This window comes from Artemia sp. Qi Xiang Cuo, chromosome 15 (genome assembly GCF_049724085.1).
Source record: "Artemia sp. Qi Xiang Cuo chromosome 15, ASM4972408v1, whole genome shotgun sequence".
Classification (NCBI taxonomy): domain Eukaryota; kingdom Metazoa; phylum Arthropoda; class Branchiopoda; order Anostraca; family Artemiidae; genus Artemia; species Artemia sp. Qi Xiang Cuo.
The window spans coordinates 30332698-30355102 of record NC_142808.1 but is presented as its reverse complement, the minus strand read 5'-3'; the positions used below and the strand labels follow the sequence as shown (position 1 = coordinate 30355102).

Below are 22405 nucleotides of genomic sequence, written 5' to 3'. Positions count from 1 at the left end.
TTTAGACCCTTTATTCCCAAAGTGGGACGCAGGCCGCACCAGTGAAGTATTACAAAATTTCGTTGGTTCATAAGGAGGATGTGCACCCTTTGGCCGACTATAAAGATATATGATAGTATTGCAATAACGTGATGCATTGTATAAAAAGGTGTTTTATACAGACATTATTTTTCATTAGCATGAAAAATGCTTAGAGAACGACCCCTCCCCCCCCCCCAAAAAAAATGCCTAGTTCATAGCCTTTTAAGCTTCGGGTGAGTTTTAGAAATACCTTAGTGGGGCATGGCCCGAAATTGGTTGGGAACCAGTGATTTAGACAAACTTTTTTAGTTGTATATTTTTGAAAACTCATAGATTGAAAGTCAAATAAACTCTGTTTAGACCATTGGTATAGCCAGATCAATTATAATTTGATAAATGCTAATAATTCCAAATCTTATTTTAAATGTTAATTTGATTTTAGAAAAAAAGTTACAAATGTGAAGAGTATATACGACTAACGAGAAATCAGTTGGTGAAAGCGGTTCAACAATGTACCGAAGCGGCTGGCCATGAGTTCGATCCAAAACTGCAAAAGAGCCTGCTAAAGGTAATATGAATATGGGAATCGGTACTTGATCCTTACTTGGCTGCAACCTAAAATTCAGCTTATTTTAGTCTATTCAGATATCCTGTAAATTTGGGATTGATTTTTTGATGGGGGGACTTTGGGAAAAGGGTGGTCGTGGGAGGGGGGCTGGCTTCCGTTCAATTGTTTTGGTCTCTTAGGGGGGGGCTAGAACTTTTAATTTCCAATCGAATGAGCCCTCTCCGGATCTTTTATGATATCTGGCTCGATATGGTCACCCCGGCCTGAAACTAACAAGCGGGCAGGCGAGTGAATGCGCAACCGTGGTCTTGCTTCTGGCAAGGAATGTAAGGTTCCTAATTTTTATATATAGGAGCTTGAGAACTTTACGATACGGTTCTCTGATATGCTGAGTCGGATGGTAATGTTAAACTTGATGAATTTTGTGTATTCTGGATAAGCATCAAAATTGGATTCTTTTGGGTTTCAGTTACTATCGAGTCGCTTCGCTCCCTACTTACAGTTTGTTAACACGAACTGTTTGAAATATCCAAGTAGGGTCTTTTGTTCGAAGAGATGGAGGGGGCTAAAACTTTAAATGGGAAAATCAACAGTATTTTAAGCATATGGGAAGTCTCAGAAATGATAGAAAAGTTGTCACAATATCAAGATTTGGAAGGGAGAGTGCTAAGCCTCCCCCCCCTACTTGTTTACGTGTACTCTTAAATCATAGGCTACTTTTTTGGCAAGAATAATTTTATTTTGGATTATTTACACAATATGGAGTAGTAGTGTGGTAGCCGTAGTGTAAGTAGATGAAGCGTGAAAGAGGACTTTCGTGTTTCTGCGTCACCAGTGGGAAATAATACAACAGATATCAGAATAATTTCCCAATTTTACAAATTTCCTTAGGCGAGTGCAGCGATACTATCTGATTAATTTGGAATACCCTTTTCCCCTCATTTTCTGACTATCATTACTTATTGCAAAATGAGCTTTAAAAAAAACTTTTCGCATGCTGACCAATGGTCGGCGTTGCGCAGGTATCTCCTGATTCGCTGCCGTCAGTCGTGACTGCATTGTCTGGCTGGGGGCTCCGTCATTGCAAAATGAAGGTAATATAATATCTTGCTTTAGGCAAATAATTAAGCCAGAATATTTTTTTAATTGAAATTGTCTCTTTATCAAACGGATTCTGTACGAAAGCTATATAATGTGTGACTGTGGGGAAGAAAAGGAGAGGATAACTTAAGGATAATTTACACCATCGTAAGGGGATCCTCTATAGGAGGACAACTGCAGCAGGACGTAATTTATGATGTTGGTAGACTCCAGGATGAGAATTTGAGAGAAACTTTCCAGGAACAGTTGAATACTAAACTTGAGAGTTTAAAATTTGATAATGTGGAATATGGTTGGAATAATTTTAGAAAAATAATTTGTGAAGTTGCTGAAGGTGTATTAGGAAAGAAAGCTAGAACTGCAGCTAAGAATATTAGTGAAAAAGCTTTATGGTCAGAAGAAAGAAGAAAGGGCTTGTATAAGAATTATCTGAGTGATAGATCGTATGAAAACAAAATAAATGTAAAGAAAGTGGAGAAAGCATTAAAATATGAATTGAGGAGGTGTGAAGTGGAGGCCATGGATAAAATTGCCGAGGATCTGGAAGATGAAGCTGGACGGCATAATAGTAGAATATTGTACTGGCACGTTAACAAATTGAGAGGGAGTAGTCAATCCGGACTTGTCCCAGTTAAAGATAGGAATGGGGTCGCAATTAGCGATAAGGAATAGTGCAGTTTTAGAACGGGTAGAGGATGTGTCGACCAAATTTTCACACTCAGGTTAATAATTGAGAGGTGTCTGAGTTGTTAAACACCTTTGATACTCATTTCCATAGATTATGAGTAAGTGTTCTATTCTTTTGATAGAAATGTTTTAATAAAGGTTTTATCCTTGTATGGTATACCAGACAAATTCATTAAAGTGATTAATGCTATATACGAGAATAACACTGCTGCGGTTAAGGTAGGAAATGGGGTTAGCAGCTGGTTTTGTATTAAATCAGGAGTTAAGCAGGGTTGTGTTCTATCCCCCTTTATATGGATTATTTTGATGGACTATGTTTTAAAGAGCACAGGAAAGGCAATGGGAGACTACGGAATCAAATGGGGAGGAAAAAGTCTCCTCGGCTTGGATTATGCTGATGATTTAAGCATCTTAGATGAAAGTGTGAGCAAAATGAATGAAGTTTTAGAGGTTTTGTGAGTTCAGGGTGCTAGAATTGGTTTGAAAATTAATGTTAGGAAGACTAAGTCACAAAGGCTAGGAATAAGTGAAGATGAAAAGTTGATGTTGGGTAATGAAAAGATTGATCAGGTGGGCAGCTTCACTTACCTTGGTAGTATTATTAGTAAAGATGGTGGGAGCAGTGAAGATGTTAAAAATAGAATAGACAAGGTTCAGGGTGTTTTTTTACAGTTAAAAAAAGTCTGGAAGAATAGGAAGATAAGTCTGCAAACCAAGATTAGAATATTAGAAGCTACAGTGATGACAGTGGTCAAATATGGCTCTGAAGCATGTACGCTCCGAAAAGCGGATGAATATTTGCTAGATGTTTTCCAGAGAAATTGCTTACGGACTGTTCTTGGTGCCCGGCTGACTGGCCGTATTTCAAACAGTAGGCTGTACGATAAATGTGGTTCAATACCGCACTCTAAGGCTATAATGAAAGAAAGGTTGAGGTGGTTAGGGCACGTTGTGCGTATGAAAGATGACAGATTGCCGAAGATGTTCTTTTTGGCCAACCATCTAGGGCTAAACGGAAAGCAGGTCGTCCCCGGATGGGGTGGGAGGACGTCATAAAGAAAGATTTAAAGGAAATGGGAACTTCGTGGGCTGGTGTAAAAAGGGAGGCTTTGAATAGATTGGGGTGGAGGAGGAGCGTGCGTAGCTGTGTTGGCCTCAGGCGGCTTGGTGCTGCGGTGAGTTGTTAGTAGTAGTAGTAGTAGTAGTAGTAACAAGACTGCATGTAAGGTTGATTATGCTACAAGGATTGTCCATTAATATCATGCAAACCCGTATAGAAAGTAATAATTACTAATGTCGCATATAGAAAAAAAGTTGAAAATTTGGATGCTATGGGGGTCACTTAATGATTTCCTATCAATATGAAAATGTGCACAGTGTATACAAACACCAAACCTCACATTTTAAACACGTATGCCAGGTGATTTGAAAAAAAGAAAACCAGGATTGTACAAAGCCTCCATTCATACTGAAGGTCCCAGGGACTTCTTGCTGTCCGGTTCTAAGCCAGTCTCATGTCAACCCATAAGTTGACATGGTATTCACGTGGTGGTAAGACAGCAAACCTTATTGATTATGTTATAGTAAACCGAAGACTGGCTGAATCAACACAAGATACTAGGGTATATATGAGTGCTGTTATTGATGTTAAAAGTAAAGATCACCATCTAATATTGTCTAGGGTTAATTAAAAGCTGAAATTTCGGAAGCGTAACTACCTCCCGGGAAGTTATGATGCTGGTAGACTCCAGAATGAAAATTTGAGACAGAATTTCCAGGAACAGTTGAATCCTAAACTTGAGAGTTTAAAATTTTACAATGTGGAAAATGGTTGAAATAATTTTAGAAAAACAATTTGTGAAGATGCTGATGGTGTTAAGACAAAGTTAAGACTGCAGCTACAAATATTGGTGAAAAAGCTTTATGTTTAATAGAGAGGAGAAAGGGTTTGTACAAGAATTATCTGAGTGATAGATCATATGAAAACAAAAGGAAGGTAAAGAAAGTGGAGAAAATATGAACTAAGGAGGTGTGAAGTGGAGGTTATGGATAAAATTGCCGAGGATCTGGGAGGTGCAGCTAGACGGTATAATAGTAAAATATTGTACTGGCATGTTAATAAATTGAGAGGAAATTGTTAATCCGGACTTGTCCCAGTTAAAGATAGGAACGGGCCACAGTTAGTAATAAGGAAAAAGTTATAGAGAGATGGGCGGAACTGTTTGAGAATTTTCTAAATCGAGATACAGTTGCAGGAAAAGATGAAGAGGAAAAAGAAAAAGTTTGTGATACCTTGGATATGAACGAAGATTAGTATGGTGAGGAAGAATTAGCGACAGTACGAAAAGGATTAAAGAATAAAAGGCTCCAGGTGCTGATAGTGTGGTAAATGAGTTTCTTAAATATAGTGGCTCTGATGTTAGAAATAAGTTACTGAAGATTATGAATATGATTTTTGAAAAAGGGGAAGTACCTAACGGTTTTAAGAAAACCTCAGTTAAGCCACTTTATGAGAAAAGTGATAAGAGTGAGTGTTGTAATTATCGAGGAATTAGCCTGGTCTCTGTAGGTAGCAAATTACTTAGTAATATGTTAATTTTTGGACTGACAGATGCTGTAGTCAAAGTTTTGAGAGAAGAACAGTGTGGCCTCAGAGAAGGTAGAGGACTTGTCGACCAATCTTATTTCACTCTGTCATTTTCACTCCTAGGTTAATAATTGATAAGTGCCTTATATGTCAAACACCTTTGGTCCTCAGTTTTATAGGTTATGAGCAAGCGTTCCATTCCGTTGATACGAGTAGAAGAGCTTTAGTAAAGGTCTTATACTTGAATGGTATACCAGATAAATACATTAAAGTGATTAGTGCTGTCTACGAGAATAACGCTGCTGCGATTAAGGTAGGAAATGAGATTAGCAGCTGGTTTTGTATTAAATCAGGAGTTAAGCTGAGTTGTGTTCTATCCCCCTTTATATGAATCATTTTGATGGACTTTGTCTAAAGTAGCACAGGAAAGGCAATGGGAGACCACGGAATCAAACGAGGAGGACTAAATCGCTAAGGCTAGGAATAAGTTAGGATGAAAAGGTGGCGTTGGGTAACGAAGAGATTGATCAGGTGGGCAGCTTAACTTACCCTGGTAGTATTATTAGTAAAGACGGTTAGAGCAGTGAAGATGCTAAAAGTAGAATAGCCAATGCTCAGAGTGTTTTTCACAGGGAAAAAAAGTTTGTAAGAATAGGAAGATAAGTCTGCAAACTAAGATTGGGATATTGGAACGTACAGTGATTACAGTGGTCAAATATGGCTCTAAAGCATGGGCGCTCCGAAAAGAGGATGAAGATTTGCGAGACGTTTACCAGAGAAATTGCCTACGGATTGTTCTGGGTACCTGGCTGACTGACCATATTTCAAATTGTAGGATGTACGAAAAATGTGGTTGAATCCCGCTTTCTAGGGCTATAATGAAAGAAAGGTTGAGATGGCTAGGGCACGTTCTGCGGACGAAAGACGACACATTGCAGAAGATTGTCCTTTTCAGCCAACCGTCTAGGGCTAAACGGAAAGCAGGTTGTCCTCGTCTGGGGTGGGAGGATGTCATAAAGAAAGATTTTAAGGAAATAGGAACTACCTCGGATGGTGTAAAGAGGGAGGCTTTGAATAGATTTTGATGGAGGAGGAGCGTGCGTAGATGTGTTCGCCTTAGGCGGCTTGGTGCTGCAGTGAGTTGTTAGTAGTAGTATTATTTCAGTGTACCAGCCTATATTATTGTTCCTAGTGTTTACCTGGAATTGTCCGATGATGCACGAATCTGACCAGTCTGTTCCTTTATAAACTTTATTCGTTTTTCTCTACCTGTGTAGATTTATCGTCAAGTTCGATGTATAGTGGAATATTTCTTTTTAAACTTTGATAAACCATATTATTGGGATCTCAAACAAAATAGACTACTTTATTTAACTTCTTTTTCAGTAAGAAACTTATTTCTAGTCTAAAGTAAAGTTGACGTTAATTAATATAAAAACAGTGTGTCCACTCATGGAGTTTAGTCGTATAAGCCAATTAGGTCATTGAATTCCATTCATAAGATTGGTCAGTTACACATTAAGAGACATTATTAATATTCGTTTCCCAATTGCCGCCAGGATCTTCATATTTTCACTAGACCATGCGTCATAGACCATGTTATGACCAGCACGATGAATCGCCTTCAGTTCGGCCTTCAGTTTGGAGACCGGCTACTCTCTGATGCTGACTTCGCCGACGACATAGTGCTAGTTGCGGACACTGTCGAAAAGGTCACCAAGGCTCTTTAGGTGCTCTCAGAAGAAGCCTCGAAAGTTGGACTGAATATCAACTGGCAGAAAAACAAATTTATGCTCCTTGAGCCTCCACGTTCCGTTCTACCGTAAAAGAAGTCAACATCGGAAGCAACCGAGTAGATGTGGTTGAAGACTTCACTTACCTGGGATCTATTCTGTCGAGGGATGACTTGATCGCAAAAGAGTTTATGTCTCGAATAGCCAAAGCGTCGGCACTTGTTGGGAGGCTGAGCAGCATCTGGTGAAAGCCAAACATAAGCCGCTTTACCAAAATGCGTATTTACAATGCGTCAGTCAGCACCGTGCTGCTGTATGGAGCGGAGACGTGGTCAGCTGCAAAATCTATCCTCAGCGCCGTCGGTGTCGCATAGACTAAACACATCCAAAGAATCGAGGGACTTCACTGGACTGACTTCGTTAGCAACCAGACCCTCCTGTCACGTACGGCACAAATTCCTTTCTTGACGTAGCTCGCACAGCGTACTGTTCGGTGGTACGGCCACCTCCTTCAAATTTCACGCGACGCCCCATCACGGGTTGCATTCGACTTCTACCCCACCCTACACGGATGGAAGCGATCCAGAGGACGCCCCCCCTCCTAGGTGGAAAGACAAAGCCGATGATTTCCTTGCCCAAGCCCACATCCTGGTGGAAGAAGCGGCATGCCTGGCAAGCGATAGGACAATCCGGAGGCGCCTGGTCTCATCGTTCTCTACGCCGAACCCTCATCAGGAGCCTTAAGTCAAGTCAAGTAAGTCAAGTAACAATATAGCACAATATAGGAAATATTGAACTGAAAATAAATGAAATGAAAAAAATATTGCTTTGATGTCAGAATAAGACCGTTTATGTAAAATACATGACTTAGTATACAATGGTGCTTAAAAATGTTAGTACTGAAAAAATTAGAAAACAAAGAGTAAAAATATCTTAAAACATTCAATGCATTATCTTTCCCAACGAAATTAAAGATACAACACTCAAAATCACGTTGAAGTATCATTCAAGCACTCATTCAACGGTCTTGCAAAATATATAAAATCAATAATCCTCAGAAGTTGAATTTTGTATACATTTATTGCTCTTGTATTAGCCGAAATCTAATTTTAGAATTTAAAGTTTGTGCGTCTGGAACATTAATTTTATATTTATTAATCTTATTCTTGTTTTTGTTTTTTTACTGGGAAGTATAGTCAGTACTTTTTTGATAATTTCCGTATTTTTTTTCAATATACTCTCACAAATTTATAGAATCAAAACCTTTCATTAAAGAAGATTGTTTTTATCGGATTTGGAGGTAAAAAGATAATATCAGGATTTAGCCATACGAAATTTATACGTAGAAGATGTAAAAAGGAGGCTTAAGATTCTCCAGAGCCATTACTGACGCATAGGGTGTCGAATCTCAGTTTATGAATATGCCTATATAATATTTTAGTATTAGACGATAGCGTTGGCGACATTGATGCCAAAGGCCGTGTAAACGATTTTTAAGACGACTTTAATTGCGACGATGGTTTTGATGAGGACGATGCTGACGACGACCTGTATGACCCTCGACATCTGAAATGTCGTCAACCGACGTCGCTGCCTGTCAGCCAGTGTCCCTTGTTTTTTTTTGTTTTGTTTTTTTTTGTCACCCTACATAGTTTTGAACTCAAGCCTACGAATTTATAGTGATTGTCATTACTAATGTTTGTGGTAGCTAAATGGTCGAAGAGTTTCTTTTGTAAGGATTGCAAATCGGGACTTCCGCTTCAGAAACAGTAATCTATTACCAGACTAGATGGTACATGTTAGTGTTCATGTAGTGGACAACATGGTCTTTATTATCGTCGTTATTGGTATCTTCCAAACCAATATCTCGTTGTCTCTTACTTTTTTAATATCCTCACCATCTTTTTAGCACCTCAAAGATGTACAGCATTGTCTACCGTTACCCCTTCCATCCCTTCGGTGCTTCTCAGTGAAATTTGCTGCGTTAATTTTATGTAGGTTCAATGTTGTGTCTTTTGAATTTTGTTGGTTTTACTGTTCTACGTGGTTCAAAACGGGCACCCCCCCTCCCACCTCCCTGGATACGGCCTTATAATATTTCTATCTTGTTATCTTAATTAATTATTATTTTTAAATGTCTTTTCTAGTAAATACAATATTTTCTAGGAAATTATTGGATTAATTGGAAAATATTGGATTTATTCTTGCATGGATGGAAGTTGTGTAGATTGAATTTTGCATAGTTGAATTTTGAGTAGGTTTATATAGCCTACGAAGAAAAACAGTACATTCTTGATGCAGTCGTTGCTAATAAAAAAAATCTTATTCTTTTTATTGTAATCATTAAAAAAAGTTATTCACAAGTTTTTTTTTTCAAAAAGGCTGCCCAGATAGGAAAAGGATTCATCGAAGGCCACGACCCTGAGAAGTTTGTTTTAATGGCCAGAACTCTACGCATCTTGAATGCTGTCCGAAATGAGCAAATTGGTATTCCCATCACAATTGATCAGTAAGTGAAATTGTGTAATATAAATGTTCCACAATGATACTATAGGATAATAGTAACAGACTTGAAACCCGATCAAAATTTAAATTTTTATTACTTCAACGTCGTGTGTTAAACGTCTAGAATGAAGAGAAGAGTTTATTCTGCGAAGTTTTTCTTAAACGAGATGTTGCTTTATTCATAACGAAAGGGCGTATTTCCAATTTTCGTAATTGTACGTAAGATGAAAGCTTTTAGGCTTTTCATGGGAACATTTTTTTTTAGTTCGAAGGATTAAATGGACACATCTACGACGACTATAATCTGTTCTTTTAAAAACTATCTTGGTATGTTCTCAAGCTCATAATCCGACTTAATGCTGGTTATGTAATCCTATCTCCGAGATAGTATCTCGGGTAAGATCGATGATCTGCATTTCCAAGTTTGTAAAGTTTTTCTTTGTTTTGTACTTTTTGTTTTGTTGATGTTGTAGTTTTTCTGTTTTTGTATCCGTACCCTGACTCTAATCATTTTGAAGAATCGCAAAAATAATTTCAACTCATGAAATATTGTTACTGTTATTTTGTCCCGGGGCAACACTACTGATGCGTTCGTTTTTTTTTGTGTTTTTTTATGTTATGTTGTTTTTTTGCGGTGGTTTGTAGCTTGGAAACGATAAGAAACAAAATTCAAAATTTTTATCCAGTACTTTTCCCCAGTCTTGAAAAAGAGACAGAGAGAAAGGTTGCCTAAAGTTAGGAAAATGTCTAGTAGTTTTTCCCAGGGAAAAAATCGTCTTTCTCTTGCCTGCTAATTAGTATGAAAAAGGAAACTCAATGAAGTAGAAAAGCTCTGAAAGTAAGCTTCTTGCTGAGCATATAACGTCGGGCTTGTGTAGGGCTTGTACTTGTCTCTTCGAAGTACTAGCATGAAAATTCTTTAACCTTGATGAATTTTTAGGAAATACTTATAGAAATTCCATCTCAACTTTCCAAACTTTGGCTTTTTAAAAATTTCAAGTCTTATTGAGCTTTCTGGATTCATGTGATGCGTGGACACAGGACCAGGCTGTGGAAATTTTGGATTTGACTCAACGCATAGGTAGGGAAGGGAAGGTATTTTTCGGAATTAATTAAAAAAAACTTTCCTAAAATGAAATTTTTCAAAGAAAATTAAAGGCCATATTTACCATAAGATCAGAAGAAACAAATTCCTATAATAATTCAAACTCAAAACGACAGGAAATTACTATTAAAAATAAATGAAACCCAGAACAAACAGAAATTAAATAAACAATCATAGCCAAAACATACAAAAAGTAAAAATCTAAATGAATAAATAGATCTTAAAGCGAGTAATGCTTAGATTGAATATGAAAATCAAGCTTAAGACGAAAAAAATATTTTCCTATTGAAATACAAATGAAACTTAAATAAACAATCAATGCAAACAAACATACAATAGATATTAATGTAAATTAATAAATACATCTTAAAACGAGTGAAACTTAAATTGAATATGCAAATCAAGTTTGAAACGAACAAAAATCACTACAATCAAGAGTTTGGGTATGACCTCCTTCTCTCACTGTAAAAGTCTAAAACCTACTGCGTCATAGGCGCTTTACTGAAAACCAATTCTATGACAAATATTTTCTTTTTTACTTAATATTAAAAATAAACATTAAAATTATAGTAACATTTTGAACTGATGAGCTTTCAGCAATTAGTATCTGTTGGAACCCTTGGTCCCAGTTTGTTCAGATAAATGTCCCTCCCAGATTCCTTTCTTTTGGCCCCTTAATTATTTTCCTTCCCCGAGTAATAAATATTAATTTTCCTTTTATTTTGTGACGCCATTTTGGGTCCTCTTTGTGTAGTTTCTTAATAGACCACGAGGTAAGAAATTGCGCAGTTAGGGAGGTTGACCAGTAAGTTAGTAAGTCCTAGGATTGGCTGGAAAAATTCATTTACCACCCCGTACCCCATGTCGCAGCACGCGGCTAGCGGAGCGGGCTGGGAGAAAGAATTCCCTTTTTAAGTTCAGATCTTATACAGCGTGAAATGAATACAGTAAGACTTTTTCTTATACTATGTTCTCTTTTAACTTTTCAGCATAGGTCGAGTCTAAAGAGATAGTTAGAAATCTTATCGGTAAACCTTGGCTTTTAAAAGTGGCCCTGGACCATCCGATCACGCTAGTATATACGGAACCGTTTGAGTAACCGCGGAAATCCCACTATTTTTGGGCCGACCAGGGATCTCCCCCTCCAGTAACTGGCATAGCAACTCTTTAAGCCATTTTTGTCTTTAAAAGTGGTGACCCCCGTACGTTACACCTCCAATAAGTGGTGCCAGCGGTACCCACACATCCAATAAGTGATGGCAGCAATTTAAGGTCCTATCAGTAAATCTGATAATAAAAGAATTCTGCGTTTTCGAAGAGACGGGTTAATTTGGCCTAGAAAGTAGCCTATTGCGGTAACATATAAAAAGACAAAAATACGCAATTAATTAATAGAATTATGAACGTCTATAATGGGCTGTGTGCCTTGTTAGACAAATATAAAAAAGAATAACTTGAAATTAATGAGTTGAGTTTGCAGTGGGGGAATCTCCGTATTTAAAAGTATTACAGGGTTTAAGGACAGATAAGAAAACGTTGAAAGTTGGGTTATTATTTGAGTGAATTGGCGGACTTAGATATAATCTTCAGGGACGAAGGTTATAAGAGTATTGAGGACGGCAAAATAGGAGAATTTGTCAGTTTGTGTGCATATTGGACAAGGAAGGTGGGAGGCACCTGTCCTATTGAGTAATCTGACCAGGAGGAGATTATATTTGGAATACGAGTATCCAGGGAGGATACGTGATTTTTGTACAGGGTAGATCCCCTGTTTGAGTTTAGTCCAGCTAATTCACTAGTGGAATATTCGCGCGGTTTTTCAGTTTGCTTTCTCGTCCAGCCCCTGTTAATTTGTTTTTCGGAGATATATTTCACTCGCGTAAAAGTGCTTGTTGTGAAAGAAGTCGTTATTCCCTAATGAAGTCTAGACATTCCGATTATTTGAAAAATTGTTAAACTTACCGGTTATTGACTAATTGAATAAGAGATATTATAATCGGAAAGAAGAATACGCGGCAAAATGAGGGGGTACGAAATAAACAAGGAAGAAACAATATGTGAAAAAACAAGACGAACTGATCCCTCAGAGGCTGTGCCAAATGAAGGGAAATTGCGAAATAGAGATAGTAGAGATATAGAACAAATGAATTCAGAAAATGAATTATGAAGAAATAATGACACATGGAATTTTGAAAGAATGTCGGACAGAGATAAGATTAACTCAAGACCAAAAAGGGCGAGTGAAGCCCATAGAATAAAAAGAGAGAGATAGAAAAGAAAGGGAGAAAGATATGAGACAACGTATATCAAATTTCATAGAGAAAGAGAGGATAGCCAGAGAGGTAGCCGAAAGAAAGCACCTAGAGTATATGAAAAAATTACAGGATGGGATAGATCAAATTGAAAAAGATAGTCAGGCCAATGAAATACTTCATCAGGCCCGTATGGACAAAATTGAAAAAGATAGACAAGCCAATGAAATATATCATCAGGCTCGTATGGAAAAATTGAAGCCCGTATGGGAATGTCAATGAGTGAGAGATTATCAGACATTTATTACATATTAAATGCTAAAACGGAAAATCATGCTACTTCGTTGACAAGGCGGAGAGGTGGACCGGCCCATAAAACAAATTGGGAGGCTGTGTCACCCTGTCGGAAAAACGAAATACTTGATACGCGGGTTCAACATGTTGATAATCCACAAAAATGGGATGCGGAAACAAAAAGAAAAGATAATATTGAAAATAAGACGCGTGAAATTAATTTTTCAGGAAAATGTGCAAATAATAGAAAACTTGCGAAAATTTTTTATGAATATGAGATGCGAAAAGTACAGGCCAAAATGAGACACCGAGTATACCAGGGAGAAATGAGACGAAATTTATTGTACGCGCTTTTCCTCGGAAAGTTCGAGAAATTTTAGTAGAGTATGAAAAACCAAATTTCGGAGTTCAGTTCCCATTTGATGACGAAATATTTGTTGCTGCGGTAAGAATAAAAAAGACTAAAAGAGAGAAGAAAGATATTAAGCGGAACTACAATAAAGAAAGCCAGTCGAAGATGGACACTGGAGTCCAATTCAGATTTCATGATGATTTATTTAATGCTACTACAAAAGAAAAGAAAACTAAGAAAGAGAAAAGAGATTAAACGGAGCTACAATGAGGTAATGCAGTCAAACATGGTGGACACTGGAGTCCAATTCAGATTTCATGACGATTTATTTAATGCTACTATAAAACAAAAGAAAACTAAGAGGGAGAAAAGAGATATTAAACGGAGCTACAATGAAGAAATGCAGTCAAAGATGGTGGACACTGGAGTCCAAATCAGATTTAACGATAATTTATTATTTTGCGCGAATGACAAAACTGAGAAAAGTAGAGATGAAAAGAGAAGTGTAGAAAAAAGACAATTTGGAGATTCAGCCTGGAGTGACGAAAAATAAAAAAATGTTGGATGGGCTGTGCCTTGATAACATAAATAATAGGGGGGGACAAAGAGTTCCAAGAGCCACTGGGAAAATTAGGAAATTATAATAAGACGAAAAAACTTAGGAGGGAGGCGAAGACCCATGACATAGGATTGACTTGTCAACAACGAGTTACGGAAAGATTGGGAGATACTGAATTGTGGGTTGGATTGAAAAAAATTGGGAAGAAATCTGAGAATGGTTTTATTAACTCAAAAGAGGGTTTGTTCCTTTATGAGGGGGAGGAATGCCTTGGGAAAGATCCCCTGCGGGAAGATGTGAAAGATAGCCCTTTTCCTCGATGCACAACTGGCAGACAAGCTGTGATCCCTTTACCGAGATTATTTATTTCCGTCAAATTGTATTCAGTGGGAGATGTACCCAAATTTCATTTTCAATTAACACCAACGCATAATCTGCATTTGATTATCCCAGGTGAGGAAAGCCAGAAAAAAAGGCGATTCATGGTTTGCTAAAAATTTTACTTCATTCCCAGGACCTTTATCGTTTTCACAGCCCTTTGAATTTTCGGCCTTAGATTATTTGAAATTATGCCAAGGGGCAATTTACTTTTTATTGAGATTTGGGGTTGTTTCCACAGATGGAAATTAAGAGGCTAGTGCAGCCAATTTTTCATGATAGCTGGCATCATCGAAAGTGCCAGGAATTGATTCTCTGCTCATCTCAAATGTAAATTCGTGAGAACAAGAAAATTTTTGTTTTTGATTGTGCCATGCGAAAAGAAGTTCTACGAATCTTGGGGACTTCAACTTTGATAACCAAATGCGGATGTTAGACGATCTAGACCATGGTGGTCCTACAGTAGAGACGTGTCGAGGACGACCATTGGTGGAAATATCATTATACATCAAATATTCAGTTTAATTCATTAGCTCTTTTTAAAGGTATTAAAGACGAATATAGTTTCACTACAAACGAGTGTTTGGATACTGCCTCCTTTCCTAACGTGTTTGGGGAAAACGTGGGCGTGAGAGGGGGTTAGTTGCCCTCAAATCACTTTCGACTATTAAAAAGGGTACTAGCCCTTTGAATTTCAAATCGAATGAGCCCTTTTTCAAGTTTCTACGACAACGATTTCAATAAAAACCTTATATGCCCCTAGGGCATAACTTATAATCCTTGCCCTGAGGGTTGTGGGGGAGTGTCCTCCTCAAGAATATGTTTTTTATCTGGAAATCAACTACGCTGAACAAAATGGCTATCTCAAAATTTTTATTGGATGTGTTTGAGGAAATGATGGGCGTGGGGGGAGAGGGGGGGTAGTTGCCCTCCAATCACTTTCGACTATTAAAAAGGGCACTAGAACTCTCGATTTTCAATCGAAGGAGCCCCCTTTGGAGTTTCTACGACGACCCTTTCCATATGAAGTGCCTCTGGAAAAAAAAAATAATAATAAAGAAATAATAATAAAACATTGGAGCCGTATGGCCTTTAATATAGGCAACGCTATAGCTTTGCCTCTGAAATTGGTCCTTTGCACATCTAGCAGGAATGGTTGTCAGGTCTAGTGCTGTAAAATTACCGTAAAATAAAAACTCCGTTAGTAAAATTGGCAACATGTGTGAAATAAGGTAAAATTGGTAAATATGGTAAAATTGATGAAATAAGGTACTCTCTAGGAAATATAGGGTACATTTTGTGTATTAAAGTTGCCCTGTAGCTACAAGACCAGTTGAGCATTTCTTATTAAGCACCATTTTCAGTTTTCAATGTTTTTAGTGATTCTGATTGTCGTGGACTTGAAAAAGATAAAATTCGTTCATCTAGAATGTCGTTAATTTAATTAACAGTCTAGTTTATCCCTTTGGTTAAAACACATTTTTGATGCGTTTCAATAAGTTTTTCGTAACCCCCTCCCAAACAAAAATCTTGGATACGGCCATGAGCATTATACATCAATTTGGGGGTAATCATTCTAAAACACCTAATTTCCAGAACTTTCAACTACGTTGAACAAAATTGGTATCTCAAAATTTTAATTCGATGTGTTTGAAAAAATGGTGGGCGTGAGAGGGGTGTTAGTCGCTATCCAATCACTTTAATCAAACTATTAAAAAAGGCACTATCCCTTTCAATTTCCAATTGAATGAGCCCTTTTGAAGTTTCTACGACAACGCTTTCAATAAAAACTTTATATGCCCCCGGGGCATAACATATAACCCTTGTTTTGAGGGTTGTGGGGGGAGGGGTTGTCATCCTTAAAGACCTAATTTCCAAAAATTTCAACTACGTTGAATAAAATGGCTATCTAAAAATTTTGATTGGATGTGTTTGGGGAATACATGGGCGTAAGAGGGGGGTTAGTTACCCTCAGATCACTTTCGACTATTAAAAAAGGTACTAGCCCTTTGAATTTTAAATCGAATGAGCCCTTTTTCAAGTTTCTACGACAAAAATTTCTATAAGAACCTTATTTGCCCCCATGGCATAACTTATAATCCTTGCCCTGAGGGTTTTGGGGGAGCGTCCTCCTCAAAAATATGTTTTTTATCTTGAAATCAACTACGCTGAACAAAATGGCTATCTCAAAATTTTTATTGGAGGTGTTTGGGGAAATAATGGGTGTGGGGGGGGCTAGTTGCCCTCCAATCACTTTCGACTATTTAAAAGGGCACTAGCTCTTCGAATTTCCAATCTAATGAACCTTTTTTGAAGTTTCTACGACAACGCCTTCTATAAAAACTTTTTATGCCCCCAGGGCATAACTTAAAACCCTTGCCCTGAGGGTTGTAGGGGAGTGTCCTCCTCAAAAACATATTTTCTATCTGGAAATTAAATGGCTATCTCACACTGAACAAAATGGCTATCTCAAAATTTTGATTGGGTGTGTTTTGGGGAATGATAGGTGTTGGGGGGGGGGTTAGGTGCCCTCCAATCACTTTTTACTATCAAAAAGGGCACTAGCCCTCTGGATTTCCAAATCGAATGAGCCTGTTTTGAAGTTTCTATGACAACGCCTTCTATAAAAACCTCATAGGTCCCCAGCGCATGACTTACAACCCTTTCCCTGAGAGTTATGGGGAAGCGTCTTCCTAAAAAACAAATTTGCAATCTGGAAATCATCTATGCTGAACAACACGGCTATCTCAAAATTTTGATTGGGTGTGTTTGGGGGAATGATGGGTGTGGGGGGGGGGCTAGATGCCCTCCAATCACTTTTGACTATTAAAAGGGCACTAGCCACTCCAATTTCCAATCGAATGAGCCCTTTTCGAAGTTTCTACGACAACTCCTTCGATACGAAGTGCCCGGGTATGGAGAAAAAAAAAACAAAAACAAATTGTGCCCACATCGTTCTTTACTTAGGCAGCGCTAGCGCGCTGCCTATGAAAAACACGAACAGAAATTCATCTAAAAAAAACTTTTTCCACAAAAGAAGCCTTTCAAAGAAAAGTTAAGAGCTCCATTAAGCCAAAAATGGGCAGAAATGAAGTCAAGTAATCATCCAAGCGCAAAACTACCACAAATCACGATCAATAAACAAATGAAACTCAAAATGAACAGAAATCAGAATAAATAGCCGAGTCAAACTCGAAACGAGCAGAAGCTAACATTAGTGGGGCTGATAACCCCCATGCCTTCTCAAGACCAGAACATAATTTGCGCTTTACTGAAAACAAAATATGTTTAAATGTTTTCATTTTTTTACTTAAATAAGTAAAAAAAATTTTTACGGTCATTTTTTTTTTCAGTAAAGCCTAAGTTATATTCTGGTCTTGAGAAGGCATGGGGGTTGGCAGCCCTTCTAATGTTAATTTTTGCTCGTTTTGAGTTTGACTTGGCTATTTATTATAATTTCTGTTTGCTTTGAGTTTTTGATTTCCAAATAGAAATTATGTTTTTGGGGAGGACACCCCCCTACATCCCTCAGAACAACGGTTTTGAGTTTTGTCCTGGGGGCATATAACGTTTTTATAGAACGCGCCCTCGTAGAAAATTCAAAAAAGGTTCATTCGATTGGACATTGACATGGCTTCTGCCCTTTTAATAGTCGAAAGTGATTGGAGGGCGACTAAAACCCTTTCCACGCCCATCATTTCCCCAAACATATCCAATCAATATTTTGAGATGGCCATCTTGTTCCACGCAGTTTAAAGTTCAGGAAATTATACCTTTGACCAGGACACTCCACCCACAGTCTTCAGGGCAAGGGTTATAAGTAATGCCCTGGGGGCATATAAGTTTTTTATTGAAATCTTTGTCGTAGAAACTTGAAAAGGACTCATTCGATTGGAAATTCAAAGGACTTTTTAGTAGTCGAAAGTGATTTGAGGGCAACTAACCCGCCTCTCACGCCCACCATTTCCCCAAACACATCCAATCAAAGTTTTTAGATAGCCATTTCATTCAACGTAGTTGAAAGTTTTGGAAATTAGGTCTTTAAGGATGACAACCAATGCCCCCCACAACCCTCAGGGCAAGGGTTGTAATTTATGCCCTGGGAGCATGTAAGGTTTTTATAGAAATTTATGTTGCAAAAACATCGAAAAGAGCGCATTCAATTGGAAATTGAAAGGGTTAGGGCCCTTTCAATAGTCAAATGTGATTGAAGGTTAACTAACCCCCCTCTCACGCCCACCATTTCCCAAACACATCCAATCAAAACTTTGAGATATCCATTTTATTCAACGTAGTCGAAAGTTCTGGAAATAAGGTATTTTAGTATGATAACCCCATCAGAGTCCTCAGTGCAAGGATTGTAAGTTATGCGCTGGGGGCATATAAGGTTTATATAGAAAGTTGATGTAAAAATCATAGGCAGCGGAATAGTGCTGCCTAAGTAAAGAACGATGTTCGCGCAATGTATTTTTTTTCTTGGTTTTAGACCAGGGCACTTCGTATCGAAGGATTTGTCGTAGAAACTTCGAAAAGTACTCATTCGATTGGAAATTGGAGTGGCTAGTGCCATTTTTAATAGTCAAAAGTGATTGGAGGGCAACTAGCCCCCCACTCCCATCGTTCCCCCAAACACATCCAATCAAAATTTTGAGATAGCCATTTTGTTCAGCGTAGTTGATTTCCAGATAGAAAATATGTTTTTGAGGAGGTCACTCCCCCACAATCCTCAGGGCAAGGTTTTTAAGTTATGCCCGGGGGCATTTAAGAGCAATGTTGGCACAAGGTATTATTTATTATTGTTTTTCCCTTTAGACTAGGGCACTTCGTATCGAAGAAGTTATCATAGAAACTTCGGAAAGGGGTCATTCAATTGGAAGTTGGAGTGGCTTGTGCTTTTTTTTAATAGTCAAAAGTGATTGGAAGGCAACTAACACCCCTTCCATGCCCACCCATTCCCGAAACACATCCAATCAACGTTTTGAGATAGCCATTTTTTTCAGCGTAGTCGATTTCCAGATAGAAAATATGTTTTTAAGGAGGTCACTCCCCCACAACCCTCAGGGTAAGGGTTTTAAGTTATTACTTGGGGGCATATAAGAACGATGTTGGCACAATGTATTATTTATTATTTCTTTCATTTAGACCAGGGCACTTCCTATCGAAGAAGTTATCATAGAAACTTCGAAAAGGGCTCAATCAATTGGAAATCGAACTGGCTTGTGCCCTTTTTAATAGTCGAAAGGGAATGGAAGGCAACTAACACCCCTTCCACGCTCACCATTTCCCGATCCACGCTCACCATTACACATCCAATCAAAATTTCGAGATAGCCATTGTGTTCAGCGTAGTTGATTTCCAGATAGAAATTATGTTTTTGAGGAGGACACTCCCCCACAGCCCTCAGGGCAAGGTTTTTATGTTATGCCCTGGGGGCCTATAAGGATTTTATAGAAAGAGTTGTCGTAGAAACTTCAGAAAGGGCTCATTCGATTGGAAATTTAAATGACTAGTCTCCTTTTTAATAGTCGAAAGTGATTGGAGGGCACATAACCCCCCCCCCTCTCACGCCCACCTTTTCCCCAAACACATCCAATCAAAATTTTGAGATAGCAATTTTGTTCAGCGTAGTTGATTTCCCGATAGCAATTATGTTTTTGAGGATGACACTCCCCCAGAGCCCTCCGGGCTAGGTTTGAAAGTTATGCCCTGGGGGCATATAAGGTTTTTATAGAAAGCGTTGTCGTAGAAACTTCAAAAAGGGCTCCTTCGATTGGAAATTGAAATGGCTAGTACCCTTTTAATAGTCGAAAGTGATTGAAGGGCAACTAACCCCTTCTCACGCCCACCATTTCCCCAAACATATCCAATCAATATTTTTAGATGGCCATTTTGTTCTGCGTAATTGATTTCCAGATATAAATTATGTTTTTGAGGAGGAAATTCCCCCACAGCCCTCAGAGCAAGGGTTGTAAGTTATACTCTGGGGGCATATAAGGTTTTTTATAGAAAGTTTTGTCGTAGAAACTTAAAAAAAGGCTCATTCGATTGGAAATTCAAAGGATTAGTGCCCTTTTTAATAGTCAACAGTGATTTGAGGGTAAATGACCCCCTCTCACGCCCACCTTTTCCCCAAACACATCCAATCAAAATTTTAAGATACCCTACTTGTTCAACGTAGTTGAAAGTTCTGGAAGTTAGGTCTTTGAGGATGACACTCCCCCCCCCCCCCACAGCCCTCAGGGCAAGGGTTATAAGTTATGTCCTTGGGGCTTATAAGGTTTTTATAGGACACGTTGTAATAGAAACTTCAAAAAGGACTCGTTCGATTGGAAATTGGAATTGCTAGTGCCCTTTTTAATAGTCGAAAGTGATTGGAAGGCAACTAACACCTCTTCCACACCCACCATTTCCCCAAAAACATCCAATCAAAATTTTGAGATAGCCATTTTGTTCCACGCAGTTTAAAGTTCAGGAAATTGTACCTTTGATTAGGACACTCCACCACAGTCTTCAGGGCAAGGGATATAAGTTATTCCCTGGGTGCATATAAGTTTTTATTGAAATCGTTGTCGTAAAAACTTGAAAAAGGACTTATTCGATTGGAAATTCAAAGGGCTAGTGCCCTTTTTAATAGTCTCGAAAATGATTTGAGGGCAACTAACCCCCCCCCCCCCTCTCACACCCACCTTTTCCCCAAACACATCCAATCAAAATTTTTAGATAGCCATTTTATTCAGCGTAGTTGAAAGTTTTGGAAATTAGGTCTTTAAGGATGACAACCCCTCCACCCCCAGAGCCCTCAGGGTAAGGGTAGTAAGTTATGCCCTGGGGGCATATAAGTTTTTTATAGAAAGTGATGTTGCAGAAACTTCAAAAAGGGCTCATTCAATCGGAAATTGAAAGGGCTAGTACCCATTTAATAGTCGAAAGTGATTGAAGGGCAACTAACTCCCTTCTCACGCCCACCATTTCCCCAAACACATCCAATCAAAATTTTGAGATATCCATTTGGTTTAAAGTAGTCGAAAGTTCTGGAAATTAGGTCTTATAGGATGATAACCCCATCAGAGCCCTCGGTGCAAGGGTTGTAAGTTATGCCCTGGGGGCATATAAGGCTTGTATAGAAAGTTTTTGTAGAAATTTCAAAAAGAGATCATTTGATTGGAAATTGAAATTCCCCTTTTAATAGTCGAAAGTGACTGGAAAGTAATTACCCCCCCCCCCTCTCAAGCCCACCATTTTCCGAAACACATTCAATCAAAATTTAGAGATAGCCATTTTGTTCAACGTAGTTGAAAGTTCTGGAAATTATGTATTTAAGGATGACAAACCTCCCAGAGCCCCCAGGGCAAAGGTTGTAAGTTATGCCCTGAGGGCATATAAGGTTTTTATAGATAGAGTTGTCGTAAAACTTCAAAAAGGGCTCATTTAATTGGAAATTGAGAGGGCTAGTGCCCTTTTTAATAGTCGAAAGTAATTGGAGTGTAAATAAACCTCCACTCCCGCCCACCAGTCTTGCAAACACATCAAGTAAAAATTTTCAGATAGCCATTTTGTTCAACGTTGCAGAAAGTTCTGGAAATTAGGTCTTTGAGGATGACACCCCCCCCCCCTCATACCTCAGGGGGCATTTAAGGTTTCTATTGAAAGCGTTGTCGTAGAAACTTCAAAAGGGCTTCTTTGATTGGAAATTGAAAGGGCTAATGCCTTTCATATAGTGCCTGATATTTCGGTCACATATGCAGTGACCGTCATCAGTAGTAAAACTGATGCACTGAAGACAACTGGGCGGAAGTCCCTGACAAAATATCTTCTTCAGTCATTTTCACTTCTTTTCTGTCCACTGGCTGACATTACCCTCTTTTTCTCACGGCTATTTAATTTTTTTATTGGTTTTCATATGTCAATCCCTTTCTGTCTTTAACAGCTCACAGAATTAATATAATTTTATTTTAGCTAATATTTCATCATTTCAAAATTCTAATTACCTGTACTATAATCTATAATACACTTTATTGTTTTAATAACAAGAGACTGAACTCACACAGACGACCGTTTAATACAGCTGACTTAATTCATACACAAAGAAAATACATAGATCATATCCAATCCTGTTTTTGTCTACCGATTATTTATGCACAGTATTAGTATAGCACGTTTTGAAGCTGTGAAAATTTCAAGGCGTCGTGAAATATGTACGATACCGGTAAAATACGTAAAATACTGGTAAAATGGATAAAACAGGTAAAATACGTAAAATAGG

At 38.2% G+C, this 22405-nt stretch overlaps 1 protein-coding gene across 2 annotated transcripts in view; it reads left to right on the top strand.

Moving 5' to 3' along the window:
* The window catches only part of Vps16A (vacuolar protein sorting 16), a 156473-nt gene that overhangs the window by 85651 nt on the left and 48417 nt on the right, over window positions 1–22405 (top strand). For both annotated transcript variants that reach the window (XM_089101677.1, XM_089101676.1), the window contains 2 exons: window positions 464–589; window positions 9079–9206. In XM_089101677.1, the coding sequence (XP_088957803.1) occupies window positions 464–589; window positions 9079–9206 (254 nt within the window). The remainder of the gene's footprint in view (window positions 1–463; window positions 590–9078; window positions 9207–22405) is intronic.